This window comes from Stylophora pistillata, chromosome 12 (assembly GCF_964205215.1).
Source record: "Stylophora pistillata chromosome 12, jaStyPist1.2, whole genome shotgun sequence".
Taxonomy (NCBI): Eukaryota; Metazoa; Cnidaria; class Anthozoa; order Scleractinia; family Pocilloporidae; genus Stylophora; species Stylophora pistillata.
In genome coordinates this window covers 20,203,126-20,217,639 of record NC_142530.1, presented here as the reverse complement: position 1 = coordinate 20,217,639, position 14,514 = coordinate 20,203,126, and the positions used below count along the sequence as shown (strand labels likewise).

At 39.8% G+C, this 14,514-nt stretch overlaps 1 protein-coding gene across 12 annotated transcripts in view; it reads left to right on the top strand.

Moving 5' to 3' along the window:
• LOC111327524 (uncharacterized) overlaps nt 1–14,514 on the top strand; it is a 100,086-nt gene that overhangs the window by 55,200 nt on the left and 30,372 nt on the right. For all 12 annotated transcript variants that reach the window (XR_015993823.1, XM_088740599.1, XM_088740604.1 and 9 more), the window contains 23 exons: nt 263–388; nt 742–861; nt 1,259–1,384; nt 1,676–1,792; nt 1,933–2,058; nt 2,299–2,421; nt 2,532–2,654; nt 2,993–3,115; nt 3,538–3,663; nt 4,118–4,240; nt 4,635–4,748; nt 5,173–5,295; nt 6,213–6,335; nt 6,955–7,077; nt 10,222–10,347; nt 11,051–11,173; nt 11,512–11,628; nt 11,935–12,054; nt 12,161–12,283; nt 12,874–12,990; nt 13,174–13,293; nt 13,608–13,730; nt 14,092–14,208. Coding sequence is in view for 11 of the 12 variants with exons in the window: in XM_088740599.1 (XP_088596725.1) it covers nt 263–388; nt 742–861; nt 1,259–1,384; nt 1,676–1,792; nt 1,933–2,058; nt 2,299–2,421; nt 2,532–2,654; nt 2,993–3,115; nt 3,538–3,663; nt 4,118–4,240; nt 4,635–4,748; nt 5,173–5,295; nt 6,213–6,335; nt 6,955–7,077; nt 10,222–10,347; nt 11,051–11,173; nt 11,512–11,628; nt 11,935–12,054; nt 12,161–12,283; nt 12,874–12,990; nt 13,174–13,293; nt 13,608–13,730; nt 14,092–14,208 (2,802 nt within the window). In the remaining variant the exon portion in view is untranslated. The remainder of the gene's footprint in view (nt 1–262; nt 389–741; nt 862–1,258; nt 1,385–1,675; nt 1,793–1,932; nt 2,059–2,298; nt 2,422–2,531; nt 2,655–2,992; nt 3,116–3,537; nt 3,664–4,117; nt 4,241–4,634; nt 4,749–5,172; nt 5,296–6,212; nt 6,336–6,954; nt 7,078–10,221; nt 10,348–11,050; nt 11,174–11,511; nt 11,629–11,934; nt 12,055–12,160; nt 12,284–12,873; nt 12,991–13,173; nt 13,294–13,607; nt 13,731–14,091; nt 14,209–14,514) is intronic.

The window sequence follows — 14,514 nt, the reverse complement described above, 5'->3', positions numbered from 1 at the left end:
AATTGCCAACACGAGAAAGTAAGATGTTCACTTCAAGAATAGAAGATAATTGAGTGTGAGGTTGTCAGAGAGTTATTGTCGAAAGGCTGATGATATTGAGCTCTATTAGGGGTGAGCGCATCGCTCTAAAACAAATTCAAGTTCTAAGGTTTCCCCTTTTCTTATTGAATGACATGTTTTGTTGCAAGTCTTACATTTAAAGTGTTATTGCTTCTTTCAAGAAATCACATAGGATCTTCTTTCAACGTTTATTTCAACCTAGATATCGATGAATGCGAAGAACCCGACGCCAATGAGTGCTCTCCTTCCGCGTTATGCAGCAATACTGAAGGATCCTATGTTTGTCGCTGTGTAAAGGGATATACTGGAGATGGCAGGTCTTGTACAGGTAGGGATTTCCCCCTGAATATTTACCTTTGTTAAAATGTTCTCCGCCGCCAAGTCTCCTCTATCCTTGGGCTAAAATCTATTGAAATCTCAGGTCAAAAAAGTTGAGCACACGCTGGTATGTGTTTCCTCCAACTTTGTCCTTTGTCGACAAATTTAAAAATGGAGAATCTCGTGCGACGCCAGCGATCTGATCCAACACCCCGGAAAGCTCCTTGTGCCGGTGCACTCGGGGTTTTGATGGTGACGGGGCAAAGGGCCAGGTCAAGGCTACCCTTTTCTCCTTGTTTACATATTTACTTTTAACCGTATTAACTTTCTCTTCATTCTTTATGCTTGTGCTTTCCTTCACAGATCTCGATGAATGTGCCGAGAATGACGCCTGTGCAGTTAATGAAGTGTGTGTTAATACGGTTGGTTCTTATACATGCAGTTGCGCCCCTGGGTACAGTGGGGAGGCAGGAAGTTGTCAAGGTAACTGTATTAGTCTTTTTTTTTTGCTTGTAACTCACCCTTACAATCTCGCGATTGCCTTAATACTCTTCAATGCAAACTGCGTGTCATAGGTGCCGTGTGGAAGATGGTCTCTTCAGACGTGGTTAACCGAAGATAATCCCTGTACATATAGATAAATGAAAGCTCGTTCATAGTAGAAGCTATTTGACTCCTTTTTAAATCTCTTTTAACTTATTTCAAAGTTAAATCTTTTGACCATAAATCCTCTATGCGTGATAATTCGTTAACTCCGCGTGAGGTCACAAACGCTACTTAATTTGGTCGTAGGGACTCTGGTCTATAGTTCGCTTTTAAAATTGTGTAGGTTACGTCCAAGAATTGAATCTGAGAAAAACAACACTTTTATTAATCATAGACATCGACGAATGCGCAAACTCCGAAACAAACCAGTGTGATCCCAACGCTGAGTGTACCAACACTAACGGGTCGTATACTTGTCTCTGTCTCAATGGATTCCAGGGCGATGGAAGAAACTGCACAGGTAAATAAGGAGGATATTACACAGTGGCGAGAGAATATAAGGTGGTCATTCAAACAAACAACAAACAAACCTACTTAATTCAGCAAAATTTGAAAAGGCGGGAATCGTGACGTCATTACTCAAAATGACCCCTCGTGTTACATGGGAAAAATACGTCACTCGGCTCCCGGATGGTGGTGTTATTTCTACGAGTGTTTTAGTTCTCGACTAAACACTCCCGTCCACATGTTTTATGGGCAATCTAGTTTTGCCATCGAAACATTTATTAACTCATTCTCTGTACTCCTTTAGGTGTTGTGTCAGGTTGCTCCCCATCCTGCGATCCTAACGCAAGTTGTCAGGATCAGGATGAGCGCCGTGTGTGTGTTTGTAACACTGGTTTCCAAGGAGACGGTAGCCAATGCGGAGGTTAGCATGTTTAAAACAGATTAAGAGTCAAATGAATTTTCTATTTCTAATTTTCCGAATCCTTTAATGAAAGCTGTTATAAGTCATTCAGATAACATGGATTCACCACCCATATGATGTTTTGAATTCTAAACTTGTAGATGTTAATGAGTGCATCAGTAACGAGCTAAACGAGTGCTCGCCCAACGCTGTGTGCAACAACACCGAAGGATCTTATGTCTGTAATTGTGTGGAAGGATATGAAGGAGATGGAAAGAACTGCACAGGTAGGAAGATACAATGATAGTTTGACCCCAAATCCGTTTAGTAACCCTGGATGGAGCCGTTTACTCGCACGGTGCCTCTTTACACCCAGATATGAATGAGTGCCAAAGAACTGTCCCGGAAGCCTGATGCATGCCTGAGAGGAGTGGGCCACCGGCTGGCGTAGAATATTTTTTTCTTAATTAACCAAGCTTTTAAATAATTTTAATAGAGATGGTAATGACTGTCTTTTTTTTCCTCAGACATCGAAGAATGCGAAAGTGTTGAAAACGTCTGCCATGCTAACGCGATGTGCTCCAATACCTTTGGAAGTTATGTGTGTCGTTGCATCCGGGGTTTTGACGGTGATGGTCTTACATGTGTAGGTATGGATTTAACTAAGCCTGTACTTTGAAAAACAGAAATAATACGAATATATGGGTTGCCATAACATATTACCCTGCATTTATCCTAAACAAAACTTGATTTCTATCAGATCGCGACGAATGCAGACAGACTAACGACACGTGCGGTGCTGATGAAGTGTGTGTGAACACGATTGGATCATACTCGTGCAACTGCGCCTTAGGTTATACTGGAGTGGCTGGCGATTGTCGAGGTGATCTTTTGTCTTTTATCTTTGATTGACCTGATTAAACATCCCCACCCCCCAAAAAATACTAAAAAATCTAGACAAAAATCTAGATGTGAGCAATTTGCTCTCGTTTTTCAACTTACGCGGTAGTGTTTGTTAAGCTACCTCTTAATTATGGCGTGTGTTTGAAAATGTTCGGCTATGACATACCTATCCATTCCATTTATTACACGATTTTGACCTCTTGGAAACCTAAAAAGGTCCCGTTATACCATTTTTTCAACTTTGCCAATAGTGAAATCACATTAAGCAAGTTTTGGTGGTAGATCTCTCACTAACGAGTCCATTTTTTTGTGACACAGATGTTGACGAATGTATTACAGGAGAAGCGACCTGTCACGTTAACGCCATGTGTTCCAACACGGTTGGATTGTATGTTTGTAGATGTAAAAAAGGATATGAGGGAGATGGAAGGACGTGTGGAGGTTAGTAGTTTTGAAGGCACATAGCTGGAAGCAAAATTTTTTTACTCACTCTCGAGTGCTGGGTTAATACCTGTTCAGAGTTATGAGCTTAACTCTAACACTGACATCTATGATATTAAGATTGCAGCAGGATTTTCAAACTCAATGGAAGTTTACTTGTATTGTTCATAACGTTTTCAAGTTTAAGCTATCTTTTTTTTACACTTCAGCCCCATAGAATGAACAGCATCTAATTTCTCCTTACAATATCACCCTGAATCACAAACGAGATGAAACGATAGGTTTAACCAACTAAAGAAGTTCTTGATTGTTAAACAAATTCTCCTTGACAGCACCTTAGGAAATGTATACAGAACAGTATGGAGAATATGCATACTGATGTTAGGGCGTAAAAGTTTGAGCTAATCGTTTTGTTTTTCCAGATGTCGATGAGTGTGAGGACGGCTCAGCTAGTTGTCCCGCAAACTCGGACTGCGTGAACACTGACGGATCGTACAGCTGCAGATGTGTTGAGGGATACCGAAGAAACGAGGCAGGAGACTGCACAGGTTTGTCACAAACAACTGTATAAGTAAATTTGAATTCTACGAGATTGTAACTGAAGTAAACTTTCACCTGTGGGCTCTCATTTATTACCCTGTACTTATTGCTTTGTTACGTAACCTCGCCAAGAGTAAGGAAGTTAAAGGGAGATTCAGATCGGAGAACAAATAACGACAAGAATTTTTTAGCGTTTGTATGACAATATGTCTGTGTATTTAATCAATGCAAATGGAACGTGCTTCTAAATCGAAGAGCCAACTACACCCTGCTTCAAGGTGAGTAAGAAATACGTAACCGTTCTTCTGTCATTCTCTTGGTAAAGGTAAAGGTTTGTTGGGTCTTTCGGCTAAGTGTTAGTTATTAACATAGATTGGTAAAGCACGAGTCACGACTAGATCTCTAGACCAGAGCAGATGGTATTCACAGTTCCTAATGCGACATTGTCCTGCATTTCGACAGATTTGGACGAATGTTCTGAGGGACTTTCCGACTGTGATCCCAATGCATATTGCACTAATACTGATGGTTTGTTTAGCTGCACCTGTAATCCTGGTTATACTGGAAATGGAACGACCTGCATCGGTTGGTTATATTGATATATTTGAGTTGGAGCGAACTTTTAGTTTTGTGTACATGAATACATTGGAGAAAGAAATCTGCACGTACGACTGAGAAACTTCCCACTTCTAAATTGTTAAAAATGATATTAATTTGGAAATTAGATAAAATTAAACATTTTCGTGTACGTTTTATTCATAGATGTAACCTAAAATATCTTGCGCAGTCGAGTGAAGCAAACAGTGAAAAGTAAGGGTTGTCTATTTTGCGAGGGGGAGAGATGAAGGGACAACAGAAATTGGAAGCGGGCGCTTAAGGCAATCGATCGTCATTTGTTTTATGAACAAAATAATAGCTAGTTTATGTCCGAGTTCTATAGAAGTCAAGAAATTTGTCTTATTATTGATTTTCTTTTCAGCTGTGGGTGTTTGTGATAGGCCATGCTCTGGTAACGAGGAATGTCTAGAAGTAGATGGCAAATACCAGTGCACCTGCAAATCTGGATTCGCACGCTTGGGAGATGTTTGTCTAGGTATGAGAAAGTTTAACATTTTAAATGGCTGTTTGGTATCTTGGTCAACTTCTCAAAGCACGTATGGCACATCTGTAGGTAATCAAGTTGGACGAGCGTAGCGACCTGATGCACTGTGTAGCTTGGCGTAAATTAATGATCCAAAAGCTGTTTCACTGAGTGACGGACGGACGGACGAACAAATTGACGGATTGACTGACTCACTGATTTGTTGATTGATTTGCTGATTGGCTGATGGAATAACTAAGGTACTGACTGTCGAAATCGCTTTCTAACCGACTAACTGACTGTCTGAAAAACGGACTGACTGACCTGGGAATTGATTGATGAAATGGTCCGGCGACCGTCTGACTGACTCACGACTGCTTCCTATCGAGTGTGGAAAATAAACTTTCCATTTGAATTTTTGTCCATGTCATATTAGACATCGACGAATGTAAGGCTGAAACAGCCGACTGCCCCAGCAAAGCAGAGTGTGTGAACACAGAAGGCTCGTACAACTGCACGTGCAAAGCAGGGTTTACTGGAAACAACACATTTTGCACAGGTTAGTCTGTTGTATCATTCGGGGTTTTGTGTTTGCTTGATAGAAAGGAATTTGGCAGAGTTGTGAACACGAGTTGCACAGTTGAGATCGAGTTTGTTCTCAGCCGCAACGCTCAAACTTACGAAAAACAACATGTTACGCACACCAGGTATACTGGCCATGATGCCTGACAATAGGAATTGCACGCGGAAAAAACGAGGGAATGATCGTCTTAGAACATTAGGGGCGAGATAGAAGGAGCAGGCTGGTCGTCTTTGTTTGTTGGTCCTTTTAATGAATTAATCTGTTTAACTGTTAGTCACCAGGCCCCTGCATCTTAGCCTTAGGGCCGAATGGGCTGCCCTGTCTAACAAAGGTTATTTGCTTACTGAAGGCAAAGAAAACAAGATCAATGAAAAAATGATTTAAACGGGTTTAACTCTTAAACATACAATGTGTTATTGGCATCCAGGCAAAGTGAGATTTTGTCATGAATTAAGACATTCCTTAAGGCTAATCTTTCATGCAAAAAAAAAGAAAAAAAACCTTCTTTGTTTGTTTATATAAAGGTTAAACCACGAAAAGCTAACGGTCTAGACGTGATCTGTGTATCTTCAAATAAAAATAGCGTACATTTTTCAAATCATTTCCAATTCGTGTTACTTTGTCTATACTCTGGACCATCGTTATCCAAGGTTTTCCATATCTGAAAATCGCTCTCTGTCACCCTGAGACACAAGGGATTCCAATCCACAAAAACATGGTCAAAATCCAACCATGAGGTGAAGAACCAGTTGCGCTACAGCGGAGGAGGAACATTTCAAAGGGACGACAAAAAATTGTCGTCTTTTGTCACCCACTTCTCTGTCACTGGTTAATAAGCAGAGATTCCAGCGATTCCGGTTTCATTATCTAGCTAACCAGTTCATTCGATATAGATATTGATGAATGTGCGGCGGAGTTGACTGAGTGTGATGTTGATGCTGACTGTTTAAACACCGAGGGCTCCTTCATCTGTGCTTGTAAGGCTGGTTTTACAGGAAATGGAACAAGTTGTAAAGGTAATTATAAAATGATCGGCGTCAATTGAAGGGTCAACATGATCTTAAATTGGGACGTGCTGGTCTTGTTTGATGTCGTGTTGTGTACAAGACGTACAATTTACCGTTCCTATACTCACTCGTTTTTTTTTTTAATTCTTCCGTGAAAGAGACGATTATATCTCTTCGTGAAATATTCAAACTTCGAATACTAACAACTCTATAATCGAGATTGAAGTCGTTACGGGAAATTGAATGGACGGTCGCATTTGACCGTCGTATTTGGCCCTCTTCTCATGCTCTTTTAGCTAGTTACTTCCTGGCGTTCTGTAAGTATGCAGCGTCGAAATAATACCGGCAGAGCGAGGCAAAACGTTGGAAGAAAAAAGGACAAAGGCTACTTATCGTCTTTGATTTTTCCTTTTTATTTAGGGGTGGACCATTGGTTATTGCGTTACTGCTTCCGATCTGAACGCTTGGAATAGGCGATTAATCGTAGACAAGCTATCAGTTCATCTATTCATTAAATGACTAGTGTTTTAAATAATTAGGTTACGTTCATTCAAACATTGCAAGGTCAAATGGTTCATTTGTTTGAATAGACCCTGATAATGATTGGGCTTACTTTTGTTGATGACAGATATTAATGAGTGTGAGCGAGACCCCACAGCATGTGACAAGAACGCTCTGTGCAATAACATGGATGGCTCCTACGAGTGCACTTGTAAAGATGGCTTTCGAGGCAACGGAATCAACTGTACAGGTAAAACAAGCGGTAAAAAGGTAGGCGGGGAATGGCGGGACATAATGGAACAAATAAAGATGTATCCTACTCAATTTACGTTCTCTCTTTCTATTTCCTTTTTCTCTCCTTGCCTTCTCTTCAATTCGCATGCAAAATGCGTACGGCTCAATGTTTCCTCTGACCGGCTCTCTTTCAAAAAGATTTCGACAGACATTCGATGGCATTCGACTCAATCGATTGTTTAAAATTACTTTGATTTAAGTGGTTACGAAAACGGCTCTCGGAAACTTCGAAATACACCTTCGAGCGCTCTCTCGCCCACTGTATCTACGTGGTTATCTTCATTTCGTGCGTTATCGATAAACGAATTTCTTTCAATAAAATTTTATTCTGGTCCATAACCAGTCTGAACCTCTTCCCTCCCTTCACCCCCCCCCCCACCCCTCCCCCACAAAACAATAAAAATTGTACTCAGCAGGGAGCGTGCTGCGAGATTTTCTTTGGGCGCATGACTTTTTTTGATTAACCGCAGAACGGTAGGAAAACAGCAGACGTGATGCTAACATTTTTAATGTAAAACTAGAAGTGATAAGTGACAACTCTTAATTGACTTTGAAGTGCTTTGTGATAGACCTGTTGTCCGTGGTTTTGCGACTCATACAGCAGTTCTTACAAACAATGTTCTGCAACTGTTCGCGTCATGCTTGCTGTAAATTTCGTTTGAAGCTAAGTAGGTCCTTACATGGATTTTTAATCGTTCAAAAGCGATGCAAACACCTTTGCCTTATTTTGTGTTTGCGTAATAGAGAGATTATAGCCAAACGCATTCTAAAGGCTTCGTCAACCCTCAGAAACAGATACAGGAAGTTGGCGATAATTATGTCAATTTTGATTCAGTCTTCTATCTCAAGAACCAACCTACTCCCACTGAAGTTACATTCAGCGAGTAATCATTTTATTACAAAAAAAGACACGACATCCAACTACGGAAGCTTGAAACTTTATAAGTCTTTGTCGCGTACCAAGATTAGCACTAGACTGATTAATCAGTAGCTATAGGCTGTCATAACACACTTCGGAAGAATATTCATTGTTTTAAGGGGAAGGGTTAAATGATGTCGAAGATCTCATAAGTGTTACTTTAAAATGTCTAATTATTGAGGTCGATTACGCCTTAAAGTAAGTTGACATTAATAACTTTGTTATTTGGCAATATTCTGTGTTGCTCTCCTCGATTCAATTTGAGATGTTGACGGAAGGAAACTTATACCGGCTTTGATTCAAAATGAGATGTTGACGGAAGGAAACTTATACCGCCTTTGAGGTCCCTTTCATCTGCTCACACACGCTCATTATTTTTGTTTTATCGGCTTCGAGTGAAGATCGATTCTTTCTTAAACTGCTCAGAATCGGGATGAATTTATAATATCAAGCAATAAAATTTGAAAAGAATACCGGTTTTTCGAAGGACAAGGAAAATTTAGGTGTCAGTTTTCAAGGGTTCTTAATTACAGTTTTAAGCTGGTGTTGAAATCACGACGTAATCTGTGTCTCAAGGCCGTTTTTGCCATAAATAGCCGTTATTGACCAAACGTGAGGTCAATATGGCAGGATATCGACCAAGTTGAGCGTTTCCTTTGTGACTAAGTCGAGGTTGTTGATCGCAAACATCCGAATGAATAAATAGAAAATTATCTCGTGCCCAGCTTCTCTCGATCGAACGGGCATGGTCTATAGATGTGTTATTTGCCAAAAATAAATCACCTTAGAAGAGGTGAGTTACGTCCCTATCATGAGTTCGTTGTGTTTTGACTGCCTAAGGTTGTTCTAGTGAGTTTTTTCTCTTAACAGTACTAAGTTGTGGACAAGGCAGAAAGCGACAACTGCCTTCTCGCTTGGCCAGCTTTATAGTGAACCGTAAAATTATTTCTGACTAAACTTTCTCCTAACTTGCTTCTCATGGGCGTAATAATTTGTGTAATACAACATCTTCAGTATTCGTGTTGAGAAAATAGGCGGAGTCATTCTTCTTTGAAATCCTTTTCTTCCTTTTCCATCCTCACTCGCTATTTTATGTACACTATCTCTCGATGTTTATATTTTAGGGGTTTTTCCCAATTGGACCATCTTTTTGAACGATGCAAAAAAATATTATGCAAAATGTCTTAAATTAGCTTGGCATATATGATTAGCCCTTTCACTCTCAGCAGTGACGCAGAAGTAATTTCTCCTTGTAATTCAATACTGCGCCAGGTAAAAAACTGTATTACGTATTCGCTTTGAACTTTTTTTTTCCTTCGGCCTCTTGCCCATTAAGAAAGAGAAAGTTGACGAGAATAATGGCAATTATAACCACCCATTAATTTTGGCGCGATTTTTTTGGTTACTTTACGTCACGTGGTGCAAAATCACAAGGCAGTTATTACGCAATAACCCCGTCCGCGTCGATATTTGTCCTCCGATTTTTTCCGTGAAAAAGAAACATAGTCAACACAAGAGTTTCAACTTTTCCGTTCTCCCATGTACATGGAAGGAAACCAAACTGGTTTTTTTGTTTTGCTTGCTTTCGTCAATCACGCGCATTCGCCATCAGATCACCACAGGCTTTTTTACTGTGTTTACGCGCAGTTTAATTGCGATGTAAAAGTTAATGAGAGGGTTATGAAATAAATAAACCCCGTTCTGACTTGTTGGTATGTCGGCTGATAATGTCCTTGGCTGAGAGATTGTCCTCAAAATTTCATATTTGCCCTCGAAGCTTCGCTTCTCGGCCAAATATTCTTTTTTCGGACAATCTCTGAGCCGCAGACATTATCAGCCGACACACCAGCCGCCCGAAGGGGTTTATTTACTAAATATCCTGATCAGGGGTATTTTTTTTCATTTAGCACTAATTTCTCAGAACCAACAATCTATGAAATCTGTAACAAACAGCATTGAGAAACATAGCATCTAAGCAGTGAAAAGGTTAAGTAAGGGCGGGGGTTCGCCTTCGTTTCCTGTGGTAACTTGGTCGCTTGACTTAATTGAGTGCATAAATACAACGTCCAACAACTATCCAAAGGCTTTTTGTGTCAACAAAAACACCTGACAATAGTTTTTTTTCGTTTTTCACAGAAAATATGTATGAGCAAATACAAAGATTTACATTTTTTTTTTCAGATATCGATGAGTGTTACATCTTTAATGTGACGTGCGGGCGTGGTGCCGAATGCGTCAATACAGATGGCTCATACAAATGCCAGTGTTCTACGGGATTCAACGAAGAGCTCGATGGAAATTGTTCCGGTAAGATATAACGGAAGACCGAGACTTTACCTTCCAACTGACTTTCTTGCAGTATTTCGTCAGCATTGTCTGTAAGGTATTCGTTCGATTAGTCTATAGGACGAAGAAAAAGGCGATCTGAGTGTAGTAGCCTGTAAATGCAGAAGTGAAGAAGTCACAGACGTCCATCGAATTACACGCTTTTGACCTATGGTAGCTCTTTGTTTACCTTGATGATAAAACAGGCCACCCCCAGGCTTATGTGCCTACTGGGCGGCTGAATGCTTAATGCGCCGGCTTCCGGATCGAAACGTCCTAATTCGAGCTTTGGCTGACGTTTTTAGATTGTATTGTTGGTCAAGAAAGGTTACTCTTAAAGGGTAGAGAGGAGCAAAAAATCGATTTTAGTGATCTTTCAGGGAGACTTGAGAAAATTCAAGAGGTTGCCCACATTAAATTAGCATTTAGTGGTTGTAGCAGCACTCCTAATCCCCAGAAGCGCGCTGTACTTCTTGCAGCAATCTCGTATGCTGAGCCAATCTACTCTTCGTATTGGTGATTGCTTCACTGTGAGGTTTGCCAAACGGAAAGAGACCACCATAGATTACATAGACGTATATATGATGTTGTGAATAGCTGCATGTATGTCATTTGTATTTTTGTGTATCCTGTTTTCTTGACTAATTTGCGAATTACCTTTTTTACTGAACTTTCTTTTTCACAGACATTAACGAATGTGAGACAGGATCAAATGATTGCGATGTTAAGGCTAACTGTACAAACTCCGAGGGAAGTTACTCGTGTCGATGTAGGGCTGGGTTTGATGGAGATGGCAAGGTTTGCCGAGGTGAGAAGTAGTTCGCTGGAAAAGAGTTGCAGATATTTCATATTTCAAACGCTTCTTTTACGTTTCTAAAAAACCTTCGCAATAATTGATCTGGGCAACATTCACTACAACTGTAGATTTATCTCTTTTGAATGAGAATGCAAATAAATAAACCGGTAATCCTTTCAAAGGGAAACATACATTATTTGTCGAATTAAATTTTAACCCATTTTTCTGCTTAGAGAAGGCTTACAAAATCCAGGTCTTCACGGAGGTGAAACTTATCACTTTTTGTCAAAATTATGTTGCTGCGTTGTCATAGATACCCTCAACTTAAAATGTATTTTCATTGTCTTTAGATATTGACGAGTGCATTACCAATCCTTGCGATGTCAATGCAGCGTGCTTAAACACAAACGGCTCCTTTGAGTGTACGTGTCGTCCTGGATTTGATGGAGATGGAAAAACGTGCGCAGGTAAAGTTGTTGGCTTTAATTGCGTCTTCTCGATAGCTTCCCCTAACTGAAGTGTTGGACCATATGAGCGTTTGGTGAGGTTAGCTCTGATAATGGCCTTGGACGTCGCACGTTCACACTAGGCGCACAATTACTTTTCAGGCGAAGAATCTACCAAACTCTGCGTATATCTTCGAGTATCCACCTACTGACTAACATGAAAAAAATTTCTTTTTAACTTAAATTTGTCTGTCAAATCTCCCTACACTCCTCTCTCTGCACTAGGCATCTTAAAAAGATGGCAATGCATGTCTTTTAATTCTTTAGATATTGATGAATGTTTGATCTCCAACCCGTGTGACAAAAACGCTGACTGCTTGAACACAAATGGCTCATTCATCTGTACCTGCAGAAAAGGATTCACCGGAAATGGAACATCCTGTGCAGGTATTTAAATTGGTGCATCATGCTATTACTTAATTTATTTTTGTATAAGATGAATTGAAATCACAAACAAGTTGATCTTTTTTTTATTCGTTTTCCTGGGACATAGACATTGACGAGTGTTCAAAGAATGGCAGCCCCTGTGACGAAAATGCGATTTGTTTGAACGAGGATGGATCCTACACTTGCACTTGTAAAGATGGGTTCACAGGAAGTGGGATAGTCTGTAATGGTAAGTTGCCTTTTGCAATTGTTATGTCTCTGTTCCTAGCTTAACGATGGCACAAAAAAACGAAAAAAGTGTTCCCACTTGCGTTGGGCGTAATCGATGGAGGCTTTGAATAGAATCATTCATCAACTTATGAGTGGCACGCTGTGAATCGCTTCACAATGGTAATTTTTTATTTTTAAAGACAAATAAGGTCCAGTGAAAAGTAGGATGACCTTTGTATCATACGCAATGATAGCTAGAGGAATTTGATTTAAGAGAAGAAGATAAATGATTGGGAGAGAGAAAGAGAGAGGCAAATGTTTTTCAACATGATCTAGATGAAGACTAGGAGAAACAATGTGACCCCTCCCTTAAAAGTTTCTCCTCTATTTTTTGTTTAGATATTGATGAATACCCCACAAATCCTTGTGATACTAGTCCTACCTTTTTAAACATCAGTGGCTCTTTCGTGTGTTCTTGTAGTCTTGTAGTCATTGGACTGAGACTAAGATTAGGTCTTCACGGAAGTGAGACTTACCACTGTTGATCCGCATTTATTAGCTGCGTTTCCACGGAAACCCTTAACTTTGATGTATTTTCACTGTCTTTAGATATTGACGAGTGCGCAACCAATCCTTGCGATCTCAATGCAGCGTGCCTAAATACAAACGGCTCCTTTGAGTGTACGTGTCGTCCTGGATTTGAAGGAGATGGAAAGACATGTACAGGTAAGGTATTCATTTATTTATCAATTTAGTTACGTGGTGTTTCTTATTTGTCATAAATATATTTATTTATAACATTACATGTTGCGATAAAATCCGACGTTTTTTATTTAAAGAGCAGCAAACGCGTAAAGGCGTTACAAACACAAAGGATGATTAAAAAATATAAAATTATGTTTTTGGTAGATATTGATGAGTGTGTGCTTTCCAATCCGTGCGACAAAAATGCAGTCTGCGTCAACACAATCGGTTCATCGATCTGTACTTGCAGAATGGGATTTACCGGAAATGGATCAATCTGCACAGGTATTTACTGAATGAAAATTGAATGGTGACTATTTGTTTAAGGACTCGACCATTTCTCTCAGACTTTCTCTACGAGGATAGGAGAAGTCTACATTTGACCATAATGTTTACTTCAAAAAACTGTTGTGATGCGTCGGGGAGCAAGTGACACTCTCTGTTGATCATTGCTTAGTTGACAAAGTTAACTGAGCCACGAGAGCAAATTTTGAAAAGCTGACCGCGTTTCGAGCGTAAGCCATGGGTCGAATGTAAGTAATTCCGAGCTGTTCTCATGATTTAGAAGATTAGACAAGGCAACTTTCTATTTTTTTCAGACATCGACGAGTGCAGTACGAATGGCAGCCCGTGTGACGAAAACGCGGACTGCTTAAACAATGAAGGCTCATACACTTGTACCTGCAAAGACGGGTTTACCGGAAATGGAACGCTTTGTTCTGGTAAACAATTTGGTTTTGGTTTTTCCATTTATATCCGCCATTAAGGTCATTTTTTCTGTATTTGTTTGCTTTGGTTGTGCTCGAAAGTGCTTTTGATTTGTTTCAATTTAGCACATATATTCTATTTTACCATGTGAACGTTAAGTTTTTAATCTCTCTATTTATGTTAAAATAAAACAGGAAATTAAGAATTTGAAAAATTGAGCCGGCCTAATTTTGGAAAATACGAAAAAGTCAATCATATATTTGTTGTCCACCCTATCTTCCTACTGTTATGGATCGTAAGCAAGGACAAATCCAAGGTATGAACCCAGTATTCAGTTCAAGTTTGTGCAATTTGTTTTACATTTTTCTGCATTAGATATTGACGAGTGTGCCACCAATCCCTGTGATGCAAATGCCTTCTGCTTGAACACCAAAGGCTCATATGAGTGCACTTGTCTTCCTGGATTTGAAGGAGATGGAGAAACATGTACAGGTAGAAATTTCGATTTTTAATTATCAAACTTTTCATTTCTCGGAAGATTATCCAACGAACACGTGGCAGAAAGGGGAGAGTTGTCATACGGCAACAAAATCCTTCACTTGTTTCTGTAGAGATGGCTCCGGTCACGAAGCCTACATTCTAATTGATAGATCATATATCGATGAGCGTGCTACGGTTGTACGTGCGAACAGGGATTTGCTGGACATGGTTTCAGTTGTGAAGGTACTATATCGACTTTTTATACAGTACTACCAAAACAAAATCAGAACTCGGCTTTAAACAATTTTTCTTAATTAC